The 19163-nt window shown below is 43.3% G+C and overlaps 1 protein-coding gene across 1 annotated transcript; it reads left to right on the top strand.

Moving 5' to 3' along the window:
• Positions 1 to 89: 89 nt before the first annotated feature.
• On the top strand, positions 90 to 18223 carry HARS1 (histidyl-tRNA synthetase 1). Its single transcript, XM_033154215.1, has 13 exons — positions 90 to 257; positions 1054 to 1143; positions 7323 to 7442; positions 7970 to 8065; positions 8654 to 8779; positions 10147 to 10254; positions 11163 to 11261; positions 13169 to 13262; positions 13879 to 14006; positions 14091 to 14327; positions 15073 to 15189; positions 16708 to 16854; positions 18123 to 18223. Exons 1-13 carry the CDS (start codon positions 180 to 182, stop codon positions 18180 to 18182), a joined length of 1500 nt encoding a protein of 499 aa, XP_033010106.1. The 5' UTR covers positions 90 to 179; the 3' UTR covers positions 18183 to 18223.
• The last annotated feature ends 940 nt before the right edge of the window (positions 18224 to 19163 follow it).

Genomic DNA, 19163 nt, shown 5'->3' with positions numbered 1-19163 from the left:
GGGCCTCGCCCGCGCGTGGCTGAATGCCCCACCCCCTAAAGAGCGGGCAGCCCTCGCAGCCTCGATACGGGCGACTGCGCATGCTCGGAGGCGCTGAGGTAGCGAGCGAGGAGGAACCGAGGCGCCGGCGGCCCCTTTCCCCTTTCAGCCGCTGAGCGAGGCGGGCGGCGGTGGTCATCATGGCTGAGGAGGAGTCGCTGAGGAAGCAGGCCGACTTGGTGCGGCGCCTGAAGCAGGACAAGGCCCCCCAGGAGGAGGTGAGGCGGGGCGGGGGTGTCCCTCCCTATCTCAGGCAGAGGCTGCAGGGAAGAGCGGCCGCCGCCTCCTTCCTTCCTTCCTTCCTTCCTTGCCTGGCCCTGTCATTTGGGAGGCCCCCGAGGCGCTGCCAAGGGGTCTCGTTTCGCTAACAGCCTGGAAGAAGCGACCCGGAGGTTTCCGCGCAAGACGTTATCGGGGGCGAAAAAGATGGATCTCTACAGGATAAATATATACACATACTGTATATGTAATTAGGAAACGGTGGACCTTATTATTATTATTCTATGTTTTTACCTGACAAGGTCTCAGGCTGGACATGTCAATATTAATAGACCCAATTTATCATAGAATTTTAGTGTGGGAAGGGACCCCCCCAGGTGTCATCTAGTCCAACCCCCTGCATTGCAGGAATCTCAGCTAAAGCATCCATGACAGATGCTTAAAAGCCTCCAAGAAAGGAAAGTTTTCCTCTGCTTTCCTTTCTCCTTCCTCTCTCTCTTTAACAAGTGAGTTCTAACACACATCAATTAAAATAAGCAACTTGTAAATGGATCCAAACTGTTTTAAATGCATCTTAATGCTGAAAGATTTGTATTTCGTAAAATGAGCGTAGGAGGGAGGCTACACCCACAGCAGGATTTGCTATTATTGGTGAGTTTTAATGGATCGGATCGAGGATGGTATCAGGGTTAGAGTATTAACCATTACCAAACTTACTTAAGTAAAGCTATTGTATAAATATAAAGTAGATAAAGGTTGTGTAACTTGGATTGATTAAAAAAAAATACCTTTCAGATTGCAGAGCAGGTGGCAAAGCTGTTGGACATGAAGGCAAAAATATGCCCTGAAGAAGACAGGCCTAAGTTTGTCCTCAAGACACCAAAGGTAAACCTTTTAGCCCCACCCTAAAAGAGCAGAGCAGAATTCCTTCATGTACATTCTCATTTTCTCAAGTGTGCACAATTTTTATGCAAATGAAAGCTTACGAGGGTTTAGGAAGACTGTCTTGTGATTTCCATTCTGATGGCTCAAGTCATGTTCTCCTGGAATCTAACATGTCTTTCTCTCAGTGAAACTATAGGGGATTTATTTGTTGCTTCTACCCCTGCAAATTCTAGGTGTGTATTCAGAAGTGAGCCCCACTCTGTTCTGTGGGTCTTGTTGTCTGGTAAGTGTACGTAGCAGGGGTGCGGAACCTAAATCCTGTGAATTGAATGCAATATTTCAATCCTCTTGTATCTGGCCTTTTTTATACATCCCAAGCTGCCCTCCTTCCTCAGGCCACACTCCTCACTGTGGAGTCCTATACTCAAACTGGGATCAGTTTTCTTTGAAGCCTCCAGCAATATAGGAGATGTGAAAGGACTCAGACCCGATGCTCCATAAATGTCCCTACAAGGTGTTGTAGCTTTAGCTGCCCTTTTCTTAGTCTTTTCTATCTTTACTATTTGAGTTGAGGTAACCAGAACTGTAGGGATGCGGATGGCATTGTGGTCTAAACCACTGAGCCTAGGGCTTGCCGATCGGAAAGTCGGCAGTTCGAATCCCGTGAGCTCCCGTTGCTCGGTCCCAGCTCCTGTCAACCTAGCAGTTCAAAAGCACGTCAAAGTGCAAGTAGATTAATAGCTCCAGCAGGAAGGTAAACGGTATTTCCGTGTGCTGCTCTGGTTTCACCAGAAGTGGCTTAGTCATGCTGGCCACATGACCTGGAAAAAACTGTCCGTAGACAAACGCCGGCTCCCTCGGCCAATAAAGCAAGATGAGTGCCGCAACCCCAGAGTCGTCCGCGACTGGACCTAATGGTCATAATGGTCAGGGGTACCTTTACCTTTAACCAGAACTGTACACAGTATTCCAAGTGTGATCTTACTGTAGATTCATATAACAGTATTATGATATTGGCAGTTTTATTTCCAATCCCTTTCCAATCATTCCTAACATGAAATTTGCCCTTTTTGCAGGTGTTGCACATTGGGTTGATTTCCACATCAAGCTTTCCTCTATGGATTGCATCCAAAGCAGTGCCATTAGAGTTCACTGGCACAGTGACACTTCCATTTCCTCTCCTCTGCCCAATGTCCTCCCAAAATCTTCTCCAGGGAGTCCACCAACCTCCCAGAGGTGATTTTGAGGACTTGAGGGAGGGCTGCGGAGGAAAGGAGGTTTAAGTTCCATTCCATTAGTGCATGCTACTTTCAAATAAAAATAAGTAACTTGCAGTCCAGTTTAGGAATAAACTAAAGTCATATGTAGTTGATTAACTTGCCAATTAGAGTTTTTAACCCTATGGTTTCATTAATTTGGAACAGTGACCTGATGACTGAAGTGCATCTCCTGCTTCAGCTTATGTCAAGGGTGCTGTGATTTGCTACTAGCAGTGCTATCCCATTCATGTTTCAATGTCCTTTGCTGTGCTGGTGCAAGATGCAGACCTGATCCAGGAATAACAAATAGGACACTGACTAAACTGGCCATTTCTTCCTCTCTCACCAAGATAACTTTCCTACCCAATTCTGCCCTTTCCCAGTGCAGCTAGACTACTTTAGCTGCATATAACAAATACTTTGCACTGCTGCAACAAATTTTAAGTGAGTTCAGAGGTTAGCATGGTAATTAGCTGCAGTGCAAGGAGACTTATGTTGTAATCTTCCTGCTTGTGCAGTTCTTACCAAACAGTAGGATCCTAACTTGCATGTAGTACTGAGTGGCCACTTTATCTTCAAAGACCATATGTTGTTGGAATCAGTGCTGTAGCTTATGGGGCGGGGGGCAATCCGGGTTCTTGCCCCAGGTGTAGCCCCCCGAAGGGCGCCATTGAGGATCCCATCCTGTGTAGGTGGGTGTACGGAAATGCGGGTGTGAGGTGCTAAATCAGTCTTTTACCTGGATGAAATAAAGCCTAGTTTAGCCCCTGGTTGAAATAGACAGTTGGGAAGTGTTAGCCTTGAAGAAAATCCGCACCGGCCTTCTTCTAGGTATATATCTGTTTAAGCAGAGATATGGAACTACAGTATGGCTCTCCTGATGTTCTTGTAGTACAACTCCCACCATTGTTGGCCATGCAGGGTGGGGCCGATGGGAATTGTGGAGTCCAGCAACATTTGGAAGGCCACAGGTTTCCCATTCCTGTCCTAAAGGATCATGTTCACAATCTGGGTGTTTATTGATCCAGCACAATCATTAAACAAATTCCATCCACTTCAGCTGTTATACCTGCTGCAACCATACCTGAGTGGAGATAGCAACCTTCTCATTAGACTGTTAAAATGCATTGTTTGTGGTATTGCCCTTAATTATGGTTGGGGAACTGTTGTTGGTCCTAAACAAGACTGCAATATTACTGGGACAGGACATTAACATCATGTTATGCTAGTGCTTTATCAGATGCACTGGCTCCCAGGCTGCTTCCGATTCTGAGCCCTGTTTTGATTTTATCATCTTGGGACTAGACTACCTGAAGGATTGCCTTTCATATATACCTCCCTGATCCTTCAGATCCTCTTCTGAAGCTGTATTCCATGTGTTCCTATCAAGGAAAGTGAAGCAGATGGCTGCTAGGAAGAGGGCCTTCTTACATTGACACCTCAGCTTCCATTTTTTGTGGCTCTTTGGTGGCATGTGGAAGACTTATTTATTTACCTAGCCTTTTAAAAAAATCTTGCATTTTTGAAAAAGTTACATTTCACCTTATAATCCGAGCTGCTAGTGTGTTTTCATTTTTCCACTTTTCAGAGGATAAGTTTTTAAGGCTTTGTCTTACTGTTTTGGAATTCCCCAACATCCTGTTTATCCAATATGTTTTGGCACAAGAACCACCATTCTCATTTTGATAAACACTGCACTTGAACAGCACAAAGACTTTGAGGAAAGGGTGTTACCAACTAATCTAGAAGACATTGAATAGCTAAGCAGTGGGGAAATGCTGCTGTTCATCTATGTGGATCATTGTAGATATTCTCACTTTCTTAAACTCATGCTCAAGATACCCTCTGGGGCAGAGGTGGGGAATCTTTCTCAGCCCTCTGCAACCTTCTAAAGGCCGCCTGTCGGTGGTGGTTGTGACCAGAGACAAAAGGACCCTAGAACCCAGGCAGTCAATATCTTAACAGCCCAGGGCCTACTGTATGCCTTTCTGCCTTTTCCACTACTTCTGACATTATTGTGGAAGTTGAGGGCCCTCTGAGATGAGGTGGTGCTGATCACCCTCCACTAGCCAGAAACCAGTGAAGGCAGTGAGTGTCTGGAGGTAGTTGGAGGATGGATAAATAACTGTACAACTATCTGAAGGCAGCCCTATATCATGAAGTTTTTATTGTTTGATGTTTTGCTGTGTTTTTATTATGTTCGAAGCCGCCCAGTGGCTGGGGCAACCCGATCAGATGGGCGGGATATAAGTAATACCTCATAGGTTAGCCAGCCCTCCTCTAACCAATAAATTGCACTGGATTTACAGAAATTCCTACTCTCCATTTTCCATTTATCTCAAACTAGCTGGCCCGGCCACGCCTTGCTGTGGCTCTCCCCCCCCCCCCCGTTTTTGCCTGGTTTCCCACAGCTTATCCTGATGAACTTCTGCATGCCTCCTCTCAGTGTGTCCCCCGTTTTCGTCTTCCTCCCACTCACGCGGCGTGATTTGTTCCTCTCCCCCGCCATTCTCCGTGGTCACTCCGAAACAGTGTTGATTTCCTACCTCCCTTCTCTCCGGTTCCCTCCCCCCCCCCCCGGTTTCGCCTGGCTCTCCACAGGTTGTTCTGTTGAACTCCTGTGTTGTGATTTGTTCCGTCACCTCCGCACTCTCATGTCTGTTGCTCACTGTTTTAAAATGGGAATTGGCCGAGCCTGAAGCAAGGAGTTGTTATGGCGGTGGTAGCGAAAGGTTGATTCGGCCCCTCCCCCGCCAACAGCCTATTGGCTGAGGCAACCTCAAGTTCCACCCCCCTCCCACCCTCTTCTGAAGTCTGTTGTTGTAAAGCGTGTGTTGCTTTGACGTCCACTGGAGGGCGCTTTTTTGCACAAATTCACGTATTTACCTGGGAAAGGTGTGATATTTTTGCAATCTAGGTACCTAAGAACCTTCCCATATGGCCAAGGAATATTGTGTCCAAATTTGAAGGCAACCGGTGAAGCGGTTACGGAGCAAGGCCTTCGCGTCCGCGCACCCCTCTTGAAGATTTATAGATAGATAGATAGATACAGCTGTTATAAAATCTTGCAGCCACTAGAGGATGCTCTTGCACAAATAACACACTGCTTCGTAGATACTGTTTTTCCACACTGGGTTCTTAAAAAAAGACTGAAGTTCAGCATGATTGTGGCGCACACTAGACTAGCTCAGAGACATCCTGGCCCTTCATTCTAAGTGTTCAGAGCCATCATTTTGTTTCTGGTTGGTGGAACTCAAGGTTCTAGTTTTAAAAAAGTAGGTACATCAGGCCTGAAGCTTGTCTATCCCTGCCTACTGTGCCACAAGCCTCTTCCTTGTTTTGGTTGTAACAGGCTAGTACAGTATGGCAATTGCTAGGTCAGAACTGGGTAGGTAAGATCTGGATCTGGATACTATCACAAGCAGCCACATTTAAACCCCAGCTCAGTATAAAAATTCACCTAGGATGTAGTAAAGGTAAGAGCTAGTTTTCTTTGTTAATTTGTTTCTAAGCTTAGTTGGCATGTTAGGCTTTGAAGCTTGAAAACTTTATGTTGAATTCCACTTCCACTTTGAATTCCAAAGTCTGGCATAGTTCCTTTGCCTTTGATAACTGTTTAGTTATTTATCCCCACAAAACAGATTGCAACCTCAATCGTAACATGTAACAGTATAAGATTTTAAGATTCTAAATTACTAAAATAAAAACAATGACATTTTAAAACTGCAGGAAGTAAAACAATTGCTGAACACAGCATCATAAAACCCCAAGTCAGACTGGAGAAAAATAGTTAGCAGACTATTTTTAATTAATTTAGACTATATACTGCTATGGTTTTCCCAGTAGTAAAGTACTATATACTATATACTGCTATGGTTTTCCCAATAGTAATGTACGGAAGTGAGAGCTGGACCATAAAGAAGGCTTATCGCCGAAGAATTGATGCTTTTGAATTATGGTGCTGGAGGAGACTCTTGAGAGTCCCATGGACTGCAAAAAGATCAAACCTATTCATTCTCAAAGAAATCAGCCCTGAGTGCTCACTAGAAGGACAGATCCTGAAGTTGAGGCTCCAGTACTTTGGGCACCTCATGAGAAGAGAAGACTCCCTAGAAAAGACCCTGATGTTGGGAAAGATGGAGGGCACAAGGAGAAGGGGACGACAGAGGATGAGATGGTTGGACAGTGTTCTCGAAGCGACTGGCATGAGTTTGGCCAAACTGCGGGAGGCAGTGAAAGATAGGTGTGCCTGGCGTGCTCTGGTCCATGGGGTCACGAAGAGTCGGACACGACTGAACGACTCAACAACAACAATATACTGCTTCTCAATCAAAAGCTGTCTCAAATATATATAGTTGTTTTAAAGCTTTGCTGGTTTTATCTATGAGTTACCTGCGCTTTAGTGTTGATTTTATAGTTTGATTAAGCATCTCAACTTTTTCAAAATATATACGAGGTGGCTTACAAGCATGTTGAATTGCGTTATTTGCATTCTTATCAGGAATAGACCTCCACATGTAGGTCTTCCACCCTAGAACAAAGTAATAGACTTCTTCCTTCTGACTCTTGATATCTGTTTAGATTTTGGCTGCCTTGTCAGGGGGACAAAAAGCAAGGCAGCTTATAAGGAAAATAAAAATAGAATATTCATGAGGATCCTCCCCTTAGGGCCATTGGTGGTAGATGACCCTGTTTTGGGGTGGGGAGTCCTAGGGCAAAGTCATAACTTTAAAACCTTTCTGCCAAGGTAAGATCTTCCAGCACCATGTTCTGGAAGAGTTGTCATGGAATTTCTTCCCATTACTGTGTGCTGGAAATGATGCACCACTTTGCCTGCCTTCTCTGTTCACTTTTCCTGAACATAGCATGTGTCCAATGGAACAGAAGTCCATCAAGTTGTCTTCTGTTCTGGACTTTCAGGGTACCAGGGATTACAGTCCCAAGCAGATGGCAATCAGAGACAGAGTCTTCAGCGTCATTATCGATTGCTTCAAACGCCATGGAGCTGAGACAATAGATACTCCAGTATTTGAACTAAAGGTGAGATGGGGCAGCAGGGGGAATAGGGCAACTGAGGAAAGGTGCTGGTACTGGTAGGAGGTACTGGTAGAAGTGTCAAACGTTAGTCCAGAAGTCAGACATAGATTTCAAGTTCTAAAACCTAATAACAGCAGAAGGGGGAATAAAGAAATGTTTTAAAGAGCCAGTGAATTTGCTTCCTGCAGCCTCCTCAGGAATGCCACACTGAACCCAGTGAGACTTCTGACTAGGTATGTATAGGATTGCAGTGTCAGTTTTACATTTATTTACATTATTTTATTATTGTGTTGGTTTTTGTTACATACATTTTGTAAGGGGCATTTTCATATGGAAGAAGAAGAGTTGGGTGGAAAGAATACAGGTTTTATGCAGGTCCTTCCCCATGCACCTTATGGCTTTATAAGATCAAAATTGCCTGAATATGCATTTGTTTTGCCCCATGAAAACCTGTCCCTGTATTTACCATTACTCTTTACTTGCCTTTGATTTATATTTTTCTATCCTCTCTCCCACCCCTTACTTTTTAGGAAACTTTGACAGGGAAGTATGGAGAAGATTCCAAGCTGATCTATGATCTGAAAGATCAGGGGGGAGAGCTCCTATCTCTTCGCTATGATTTAACTGTATCCTTAAATCCCATGCTCCTAGCTTGGGCAGAAAACTCCTCTTCAGCCGACAAGGAACATCTGCACTTATTCCAATTAAAAAATGCAGGTTTTTGATTACTCAGGCTAAGTAGATTCAGAAACTTTTGGAACATCATTTTGATGGCACAAATCTTTTTTTTAAACACACATTTTTGTGTTTGTCACTTTGTCACAAGCCTGGAAACAGGCAAAGACATGTAAAAATTGAAGTAATAGGTGTACGTTGGGTCATGCAGGTTTTGTACAATCCTATTTTTTGAAAGAGGAGGTCACAGTTGATGCTGAATCACAGGAACCATTGTTGCTCTCAATTTTTAGGAGTATTTGCATTTTTAAAAAAATGGTGTGCCTCATTTAAAGAAGTATAAGCTTTTCAAAAGTGAATGTGCACCATTGCTTCTATTCATTTACACATCTTGTTCTTTTTGCCTCCTGGTGTCAGCTAGCAGGTGCCAAGTCATTTCTTCAACTCACTTCAACCCACTAGATCAAATGCATCCAGTAGCATAGGTTAAATTACATACATTAGGATTTTAGATGTTTTCCTTAGCTTTCTCTTCTCAGGTTCCATTTGCTCGTTTTCTGGCAATGAACAAAATGACCAATATTAAACGTTACCATATTGCTAAGGTCTACAGGCGGGACAACCCAGCCATGACAAAAGGCCGATACAGAGAGTTCTACCAGTGTGTGAGTATCTATAGGATGGCTCTAATTGGTTTCCTGCTTGTTCTTCCCTTCTCATGCTGCATTTAACAATTTTGCTCTACTTCCTTCTCCCAATCAGACCCAGCTGGTGCCGTTCCCATTTTCTCCTGTAGTTGGCTGTCATGTCTTCATAGCTGTCAACTTTCCTTTTTTTGCGGGAAATTCTCTTATTCCAGCGCCGTTTCCCATTGCAAAAAAAGGGAAAGTTGACAGCTATGGCCGTTTCCCAGTGCAAAAAAAAGGAAGGTTGACAGCTTTGCATTTCTTTCTCCTGCCTGAATTGCTTCCAGAGCTTAAAATAATGTAACACCCAGAGTGTTTTGTAGTTATCCTCAACCCCCCCTGCCCTTTTTCTACAGGAACACTTCCCTTGATTCAGTGAAAGCCTGGTGAAAATACCTTAAAGGTAGTGGGACACACAAGTAATTGTTTTCGTTTTTACTGACAACTATAGGAGGACCTGGAACAGCTGACAAAAAGATATAGTCACTATAGTGGCTAGGCTGTAGACTGAAGATCAGCTGCTTCAGGAATGGAGGGAAGGGCTGCCTTACATAAATAAGAGAAAGAACACTGCCTGGAGGGAGAAGGTGGAAAACTCCCTGTAGCTCAGTCTGTGGTTTCCTTTCCAGATTTGCTTTATTCTAGAGTTTATTGGAGTTCTACAGATTCCTCTCTTTTTTGTTGTTTTTAAGTGCATTCAGCCATGAAATCTCACAGCAGGAAACCTGGAGAACACTTTTAAGTGGATTCAGTGGGAGGAAGTTAGGGATGGAGCAAGCCAAGCCAAACCAGCAAGCCCCTCACCCCATGTTGTAGTACTCTGTTCAGGCATAATGTCTGAACCGGGCTTGTACCTCCTTTCTGTTGATATGCTGCTTTGTATGTTCATAAATGATATACTGCTGTCCCTACATGCTTGTTTACCGGCTGCCACCAAAGTGCAGTTAACTGACATTTTGTCTTAAATTGTCTGCATACATTCACTTCTGCTTTCTCAGCCTTGATTTGCCTCAACATTTTTGATCATCTTTTGCATCCTTTTATATTTGTGGGTACCTTGATATGATTATAAAGATACTTGAATGTGTGCCTTGTTCCAAATCCCAAATGACTGACAATCCATGCTATTATTTTTTACATTTCTTACCTGACCTTCACCATAGAGTTCCAAGGCAGGTTACAAGAATATAAATACACAATGTTAAAATTGGTTTAAACAACTTGACTTGCTGTGCTGTCCAGACTTGGGGAAGATGTGATCTATGTATTGAGCAACCTATGTGTCTGTCACTCAGGTGGATGTTTTATGCTTTAAGGATTTTCACTTCTCCAATTTGTGCCCCCAGGATTTTGACATTGCTGGCCAGTATGACCCCATGATTCCTGATGCAGAGTGCCTGAAGATTATACATGAGATCTTAAGTGCCCTACAAATAGGAGCATTTGTTATCAAGGTGAGAACAAGTCTAGAAATCTAGAGCAGTTTTATCCAGAATATACACAAAATACTATTCTATTTATTTAATCTTGTCCTTTGCAGTGAACATAAAATGAGAAACGCAGTTGGTTTTGTCTTAATTTTTCAGTATATATTGTGCTTCCTCAAATTGGATTAGAAATTATTTATTTCCCCAGCTTTTGCTGCTTTTTCCTTCTTTGTATTTGTGGGTCCCTTGCCAGAATTGTCCTAGCAAACATAAATCACTTACATTGTATGTTTAGAACTTAATTCGTTCTGGAGGTCCGTTCTTAACCTGAAACTGTTCTTAACCTGAAGCACCACTTTAGGCGCCGCCACTGTACGATTTCTGTTCTCATCCTGAAGCAAAGTTCTTAACCCGAGGTACTATTTCTGGGTTAGCGGAGTCTGTAACCTGAAGCATATGTAACCCAAGGCACTACTGTAATGTTTTTGCCTAGTGCCTAAAGATACGTAATGAGTCTTCCTGGGGAGAGCATCCCACAAGCAGGGAGCCACTACAGAAAAGTCCCGTTTCAGAGTTAGATTGTTAGTAATTATCTCAATGCTGGTGTCTTCCCCATACTGTAGAAAGAAAGAGGAGGGCTGTGTTCAGTTCTGCCATGAGTGAGAGAATGTTTCCACAAGATAACATGTGCACATGTATCTCCTACTGTTTTCAGTTTCAGTACTTCAATACCAACTCCTATTGGTTTCAGTTACAGTACTTCAGGGACCTTTTTTACACAAAAAATTCTTAGCTTTCTTGAGGGAGGAAAGTGAGACAGGGGCAGCTGCCCATCCAACAGCCTCATCTTTCCCCTGCCCCTCAGAGGTAATAACATGCAGAAGCATGATCTACGAGTTGCTACTTGGGGAAAAAAGATTTCAACTTCCCTGCAGGTCAACGACCGTCGTATCCTTGATGGGATGTTTGCAGTATGTGGAGTACCAGAGAGCAAATTCCGGTCCATCTGCTCTGCTGTGGACAAGCTAGACAAGGTAAGGACATCAGGATAATAAATATTGTTTTTACCATGCTCAAGTGTTTGGTAAACATGGAAAGGCATTGACATCCCACTGCATTTCCCATGGTGTGACCATAGGGGGGGAAATCAAAGTGTATAATAAAAAAAACAGAAAGAAAGAAAAAATTGGGCACCTAAGGCTACCAGAAGACGTTGTGATAGTTTTTGGTCCTCCCTCAGAACTACAGTGTGTTGTGGGCTGCTGGCTGGGCCTAGGAAGCCAAAGCTTATGATAATCACAGAAAAGTGGATCTTCACGGCTTCCTAAGAACTTTACTCTTGGGTACAGCATTGAATATTCACCCTCGCCCCTTTTCTGAAACCCTGTTCCGTGAGAATGAAACTGACACTGGATTGCTCTAGATGAGTGGCAGAGAAACAAAGTCTGGGAAAAGTTGACATATATGCAGGAGGGGAAGCTTTTGTTTTTTGAAAAACTTTTTATTGGGTTTTATAAGTGAGGAGCATAGGAATAATATATATTACTAATAAATAGACCAAGCCTTCTCATGCCATTCGTATATCACAAAAATAGCATAATACGTTCGCAGTGATATCTACAACATATGGTTCATTACAGATCAGCATATAAGTTCTTGTTTTGTGAATTTGTTTAAACAAAAAGAGGAAACAGGATAGAACAGTTTACAGATAACATTCAATATTACATAACTAAATGCATAATCAGGAGCCCTAGTGGTAGTGGTGGTAGGGTACTTTTTCTTTGCTTCTGTTTTTTGGCACGATCCTGCAATTGGGATCAGTGGACAATTTCCCATTAGGATTTTTCTTTTTTTAACCCTCGGACATAAGGTGAGTATCAGTGCTCATATCTTGCAGACTAATATTTCACAATAGCTACAGTTAATATCTTGGTATAATAAAGTTTTCAGATCAACACTCATTCTATAATTACTCTTTTAATTGCTCCATTAACATTATTAGTCTAGTATTTCATGACAACTTGAGACGTCCGCAGTTTAAAGTTACTCTTTCTGTCTTCTTAAGATCCCACTGGCTGGAAACAGAGGTTTGAGTAATGATTACTTCGACTTCTTATCTTAACTGCTCAATTTGTGGATCTGTTTTTGTCCTATTGAAATGCTTGGATTGGCACATCACACTATTTACCCTCTCTTCAAAGGGCTGCCATTCAAATATGGCAGACCAAGTTAGCACACAGAGTTTCACATGCAATAGTACACACTTAATAAGGCCAAGGCAGAATGCTAACATTTTTTCATTTTTGAATTGTTTCCTGTGGAAAGGATAGGTTCCAGTACATGTATCACAAATCCCAAGTGTCTAGTTAATTTGTACCACAACAATATTTTGCTTTCCCTGCTGCTTTTTTTCAAATTAATGCAAAATTAAGCGTGGGTAGGAGCAGGGAAGCCCTGCTCTCAACAGTTTTGTGTGATGAAGGATCTTGCTGTATCAGGATCCTTGATTGCAAGTAGAAGTGCTAGACACATCTTCCCTGTGCAACATAAGGAAGGTCAGGAACTGGGCAGGCGAGGGGAGTACATGTTTTGAGGCAGAGCTTGTATATATACTCCTGGCCCTATACTCACTATGGCAAATGCCTGAACATGTCTTATGTGTATCTCCCATCAAATGAGGCACATTTTTCTGCAGCAATGCTGTTGCTTTTTTATTGCACACCACCCTTCAGGGACTGTGTAGAATGTTCTGGAGAATGGTTTTCTCATTTGTAGTCAATTTGAAATATGGAGAGAAGTCCCATGGAATCAGAATAGGAATGAGACAAGGAAAATGCTTCTGAACTATCCCAGGCTCTTATAAGCGGTTAGAAAAAACCACTGGGTAAATGGCTGGCTAAAACATTAAGAGACCATATAACTCTCATTCTGTACACAGATGGCTTGGGATGATGTGAGAAGTGAGATGGTTGGAGAGAAGGGGCTCTCGCCAGAGATTGCAGATCATATTGGTGAATACGTTCAGCTTAGGGGTGAGTATGAAAAAGGAAGGCTTTGTCATTCTAATTCTGAGGCATGTGGGCTTGGGATCTCGTGCAAACCATCTAGCTGCTGTTCAAGATAGTGTTTAATCTCTGTGACACAGAAAGGGATGTTGTGTTAGCACCAATGCATACACGACTGAGTTGGGGAGGGACAGAGAACAGGAAATGATGCTGTTTATTCTCTCATATTTCCGTGGACACATTGGAGGGAGAAGGGAAGTCTATCTCCATACTGATCAAAAGAGAAGCACAATCCAAAGTCTGGAAGCAAAAGCACACCGGTCATTGTATTTTCCTGCAAGGTCGTTGTGTCTGACGAGGCACATAGTCTGAAATACCAAAGGGGTGGTCAGCCTCCTCACCCCCTCTGGAGAGTCCTGGCAATTGAGGCTAAAGCACTTAGCTGATGGGGAAATGAGTCCCCGCTTTCCAGTGTCTAAAATTCTGTTTAACCTAAGTATAGCCATATTAAAACAGATACAACTGCATCAGATGAGAGAAGTGAGAAAGAACTGTTGACCTGGGTTGGCAGGAGATGGTTTTCTGTTGCTCCTGATGCATATTTTGCAGAGGATAATACGTACTGCATGTATCACTTCTGCAGGTGGGCTGAGTCTGATCGAGCAGTTGCTCCAAGATCCAAAGCTGTCGCAGAACAAGCTGGCTAGGGAAGGCCTTGAGGAAATGAAGCTGCTGTTTGAGTACCTGACTATTTTCGGCATTTTGGAGCAAGTGAGTGAGGGCAGTTCTAATCCTGGTCCATCTAATCACCTGAGTGTTTCTGACTTCTAAGGAGGTTCTGGTCCTATTTTGCAGGTTTCCTTTGACCTGAGCCTGGCTCGTGGTTTGGATTACTACACCGGAGTAATCTGCGAGGCTGTTCTCCAGCAAAGTGACCAAACAGATGAGTCTGTTAGTGTGGGCAGCATAGCTGGAGGTGGCCGCTATGATGGACTAGTAGGGATGTTTGACCCCAAGGGGCGGAAAGTGCCGTGTGTGGGATTCAGCGTTGGCATTGAACGGATCTTCTCCATCGTGGAACAAAAAGTGGCGGTAAGGACTGCTTGCTTTTCCCTTTATCAAAGTTTGGTTAGTCAGCTCACAACAAACAACTACAAGCTCTGTCAGTTTTGGAGTCTGTGGCCATGTGACTCTCAGAGCTTTTAAGTACACTGTATATTTACATCAACTAAAGTTGTCGTGTCAATGCCTGCTCATCCAAAGTGTTGAGGAATATATCCATTGTTGGAAGAACTGGAGCTTAGCTGAACAGCATAGTTGTAGACATACCAAGCTGACCCCATAGTTCCTTTACACAAGTATTTAAGGGAGTGGGGGCTAAATGAGATTTGTATCAGTGTCTTAATGTATGCTTAAACTCTCTAGAAAAGACAGAATGTGGAAGAGGTTACTCTGTATGCCAGGGTACAAAGTCCCAAACTAGAAATCTTTAGAGGGATAAACTTCTCCACAGAATCACTTTTAAATGAGATGCAGGGAAAGACCAAGGGGGGTGGAGGGCAGAGATAAGGATCCAGGGATTGACCTGTCGATCGCGATTGACCGATTGCACACCCCTGATCTACAGGTTTGCTATAAACACATCTGTCTCTAATGCACAACAGCACCTATTTGCCTGCTGTAGTACCAAGGGTACCATAGCTCTTCAGTACTGTTGGGATGGTTCAGTAGTCTATTGCATGGTGCAATAAGCTCATGTAACTACTTGAAATCGTCTGGCATACATGAATTTTGGGGTTCTCTTGTATCTTTTTCAAACCTCTGTCTCCACCTTCAGGCTTCTGAGGAAAAGATCCGGACAACTGGGACCCAGGTGCTCGTGGCATCTGCTCAGAAGAAACTACTTGAAGAGAGGCTAAAGCTTGTTTCTGAGCTGTGGGATTCTGGGATCAAGGTGCAACTGCAGTATATAAGGGGTTGGGCCCAAAATAGGGGTCATAGAATTGGGGGTGGGGAGAAGGGCAGTTATTTCTGTTCCTCTATCTTTCTCATGTGTCAGGAATGAATAATAGGGATAGCGGTATGTTAGACAGGTGGGGGGAACCAGACCGTCCTACACACATTCACATGGGCATAGCCAGGATTTTTGTTAGGGGGGGGGCAGGACTTTTGTTAGGGGGGCAGAGCCGACATGATTGGTCAGTTAATTAAATAATTCTATTGTTTTACTAGGGACCCAGGTGACGCTGTGGGTTAAACCACAGAGTCTAGGGCTTGCCAATCAGAAGGTCGGCGGTTTGAATCCCTGTGACAGGGTGAGCTTCCGTTGCTCGGTCCCAGTTCTTGCCCACCTAGCAGTTCCAAAGCACATCAAAGTGCAAGTAGATAAATAGGTACCGTTCCGGCGGGAAGGTAAACGGTGTTTCCGTGCGCTGCTCTGGTTCGCCAGAAGCGGCTTTGTCATGCTGGCCACATGACCCGGAAGCTGATGGCGGACAAACACCAGCTCCCTCGGCCTATAGAGCGAGATGAGCACTGCAACCCCAGAATCGGACACGATCGGACCTAATGGTCAGGGGCCCCTTTACCTTTATTGTTTTACTTGATCTGGGGGGGGGCAGTTTTCCCCCCTTGACTACACCTATGCACATTCACCCTCCATTCAAGCAGTAAAATGTATTATTGCAGTTCAGGGCACTTCCAAAGGGTGAGGCACCTAGAGAAAGGCATTTGAGGATGGGTGTGGCCTGGGGCAGGTGCTTAGCTGTGGCAATGTAGTTACATGATTTGCCCTGTAGTTAATTAAATAGCCTAATACTTCATCCTAAAATAGTTAGATGAATTTACGTTACATACCCTTTGTTAGAAAATGTAAAATCCTTCTAGATCTGCAGCCTTAAGTTAAACATGCAGTGGCGATGACTTGGACTTTGTATAGTCTTAATTAAGTTTGCGTTATGAGGGTCATTATGTTCTGCAGTAAGGGAATCTAGGTGTTGGTTGCAATATATTCCTGGCATTTAGAGGAATCTGCCAGTAGCAAGTGTATAGCACAACAGGCTTCAATCTTTCTATCATCAGGAAATATTATTTGCATCATTACTCCTACCAAGAACCCCCTAAAACTGCCATGGAAAGCCAATGTGTTGAAGTTTCTGGGTATGTTTGATGGGGTCACGATTGGCTCACATGCGTCACTGGTCAAGTCTACTGAATTTCATGTGGGCTAACAGTTTGCCCTCGGAAGCACACTAGGCATACAATTCCAGATTGCTGGGGAGAAATGGGAATGGTGAATGATGAATAGCCTCTTTTTAGATAAGCCTATGTATAATCAGTGTTCTTTTCATTGAGACAACCTGGATAAGCTTTCTAAATGGTCCCCCAACACCACGGTTTGAAACCTACTTGCAAAGAACAATGAAGGTTACTCTCTGTCTTGGCCTACTAACTTTTTCCCTCTGTTTTGTAGGCAGAGGTGCTTTATAAAAAGAACCCCAAACTGTTGAACCAGCTGCAGTACTGTGAGGAGACGGGGATCCCTCTTGTTGCCATCCTGGGAGAGCAAGAGCTAAATGATGGAGTGGTCAAGCTGCGAGACGTAGCTACTAGAGAAGAGGTGGTCTTACGTTTTTGCAAAGAGAAAGTCTGAGAGCAAAAATATAACAAATGTCCAGCTAAAAGCAGGAATAATTTCATATAAATGGAGTTCATTTGTCTTATTAGCCAGAAGGGCACTGCACACAACATAAAACTATATCTGCACAAACGTAAATGTATTTATTACATGTATATTATACCTTTTTACAAGTAGCTCAAAGTATTATACATCATTCTCCCCAATTTATTTTATCTTCTCAACAATCCTGTGAGATAAATTCAGCTGAGAGGCAGGATCTGGCCAATTATCACCCAGGATTTAAATCTAGTCCAGCATTAGAACTACTGTTTCACACTGGTTCTCAAGTGTTATCAGGTCTGCCCTGGGGTCAAATTTAGTGCTCTTGTTGTTTGCTACTACTCAGTTAAGTCTTTCAAAGGCAAGAGATAAGAAGAATAAGGTGTGAATTATCTAATCCAAAGATAAAGGAGCTCTTACTGGCTCCTTTGTATTGAATGAGGTACATCACACTTTATTCTAATTTAAGCAATTACAGCTTTTTTTCCAGGCCAGTTCCACATATATTTTGGAGACAGCAATACACTCCTTGCTAAACCAATTCTCTGTCTAGGATTTCTCTCACACACAGTTGCAAAACCGCAGGAGATCTTATCTTGCTAGGCTCTGCCTAAAAACCCCATATTCCCCCCCCCATTCTGTGACATCCAAGAAAAAGCAATGTAATTTAAGGCACATGTAGACTTGAATAGTGTCAAAAATTATGGCAAATGAAGGATCCATCTGAGGACTTGATAAACATTCTGCTGTCAAGTTGCAAGCAATCTGCAACCAACACGGCTACCTACCTGTTATTGCAACTTTAAAGTGACAGAAAAAAATGCAAATTCAGTTTAATAGAGGAAAGGGTAGCTAGAGAGGTGGTTTATTTATAACAATACACTGGCCTGATTCACATGTCAAAGTAAGTCAGACTCTTGGCTTGTTCTTGGCGATAGTTGGTGATTAGGGAGCAGAGAGAGAGCTTAACCATGATGACAGGCTAAGCCAAAGCTTTGCTTAGCAAAGAGTTGAGGTGCAGCAAAGCGGCTCTGCAAGCTCTCTTTTGGGAGTCCACACAGTTGCATGGCCCCAGTAAGGCATAGCTGGGCTTACTATATTGTACAAACTAAGCCATTGTGTTTCAGTAGGCTGTTGAGGGGTGAGTGCACTGGGGTAGGGAACGAGAGACACATATTTTGTAGCTTACTCATGTTTGTGCTTTGCAGGTGAATGTTCGCAGAGAAGGAATTATTGAAGAAATCAAGAGGCGAACGTGTCTTCCCTAGAAGTTTTCAATGGATTCCCTTGGGAAGATTTGCTGAGACCCTTATCAAAACATATTGCCCGTTTTGCTCGTATTGCATCCTTGGACGGGGGGCGGGGGGCAGTCCTCAAAGCTGTATTTATTTTACCATGAAGCTTCTTTTCACTGGATTTGAGGAGTGACAGGATATTATTTTATTTTATTTTTAAAGTTGCTCCTATAAAATAATTCAAAAGAACCTTTGAGTTGTTTTCTAAGGAACACCATCTGCTCTGTGAGCATCTTGGTGTTTACACATAGAGAGAATTCACTCTCCCTATTCTGACTTCATCTGTCAGCATTATATTAATAAAGCTTATTACAACCCCATGCTTTCTGCTGTGTTCATGTTTTCCCTTTCAGCTACACAAACATGATGCGCAGCCACCATTGCATTTCTCAAATTAAGCACATTTCACAGCAGGGGTGCTATTTTACCAATCCTCTGCGTGTCAAGTAATTGGTTTTAGCTTCGGCCAGGTATTGCCTCAGGAGCAGACCTGGTAGCCCTATTTTTACCCACAGGAACTGTTTACTTCTCCCTAAACAAAACAACTGCAAAAAGATCAAACTTATCCATCCTTAAAGAAATCAGCCCTGAGTGCTCACTGGAAGGGCAGATCCTGAAGTTGAGGCTCCAGTACTTTGGCCACCTCATGAGAAGAGAAGACTCCCTGGAAAAGACCCTGATGTTGGGAAAGATGGAGGGCACAAGGAGAAGGGGACGACAGAGGATGAGATGGTTGGACAGTGTTCTCGAAGCGACTGGCATGAGTTTGGCCAAACTGTGGGAGGCAGTGAAGGATAGGCGTGCCTGGCGTGCTCTGGTCCATGGGGTCACGAAGAGTCGGACATGACCGAACAACAACAAAAGAAACAACAACAGAATAGCCAAAGCTTTCAAAAGAGTGAACATGGGCCCTGTGCCCAGCCAAACTGGTATGAAAATTAAATAAAAATTTCT

Source organism: Lacerta agilis, chromosome 7, assembly GCF_009819535.1.
Source record: "Lacerta agilis isolate rLacAgi1 chromosome 7, rLacAgi1.pri, whole genome shotgun sequence".
Taxonomy (NCBI): domain Eukaryota; kingdom Metazoa; phylum Chordata; class Lepidosauria; order Squamata; family Lacertidae; genus Lacerta; species Lacerta agilis.
The sequence above is the reverse complement of the archived record's forward strand: the minus strand, read 5'-3'. Positions and strand labels throughout refer to the sequence as shown.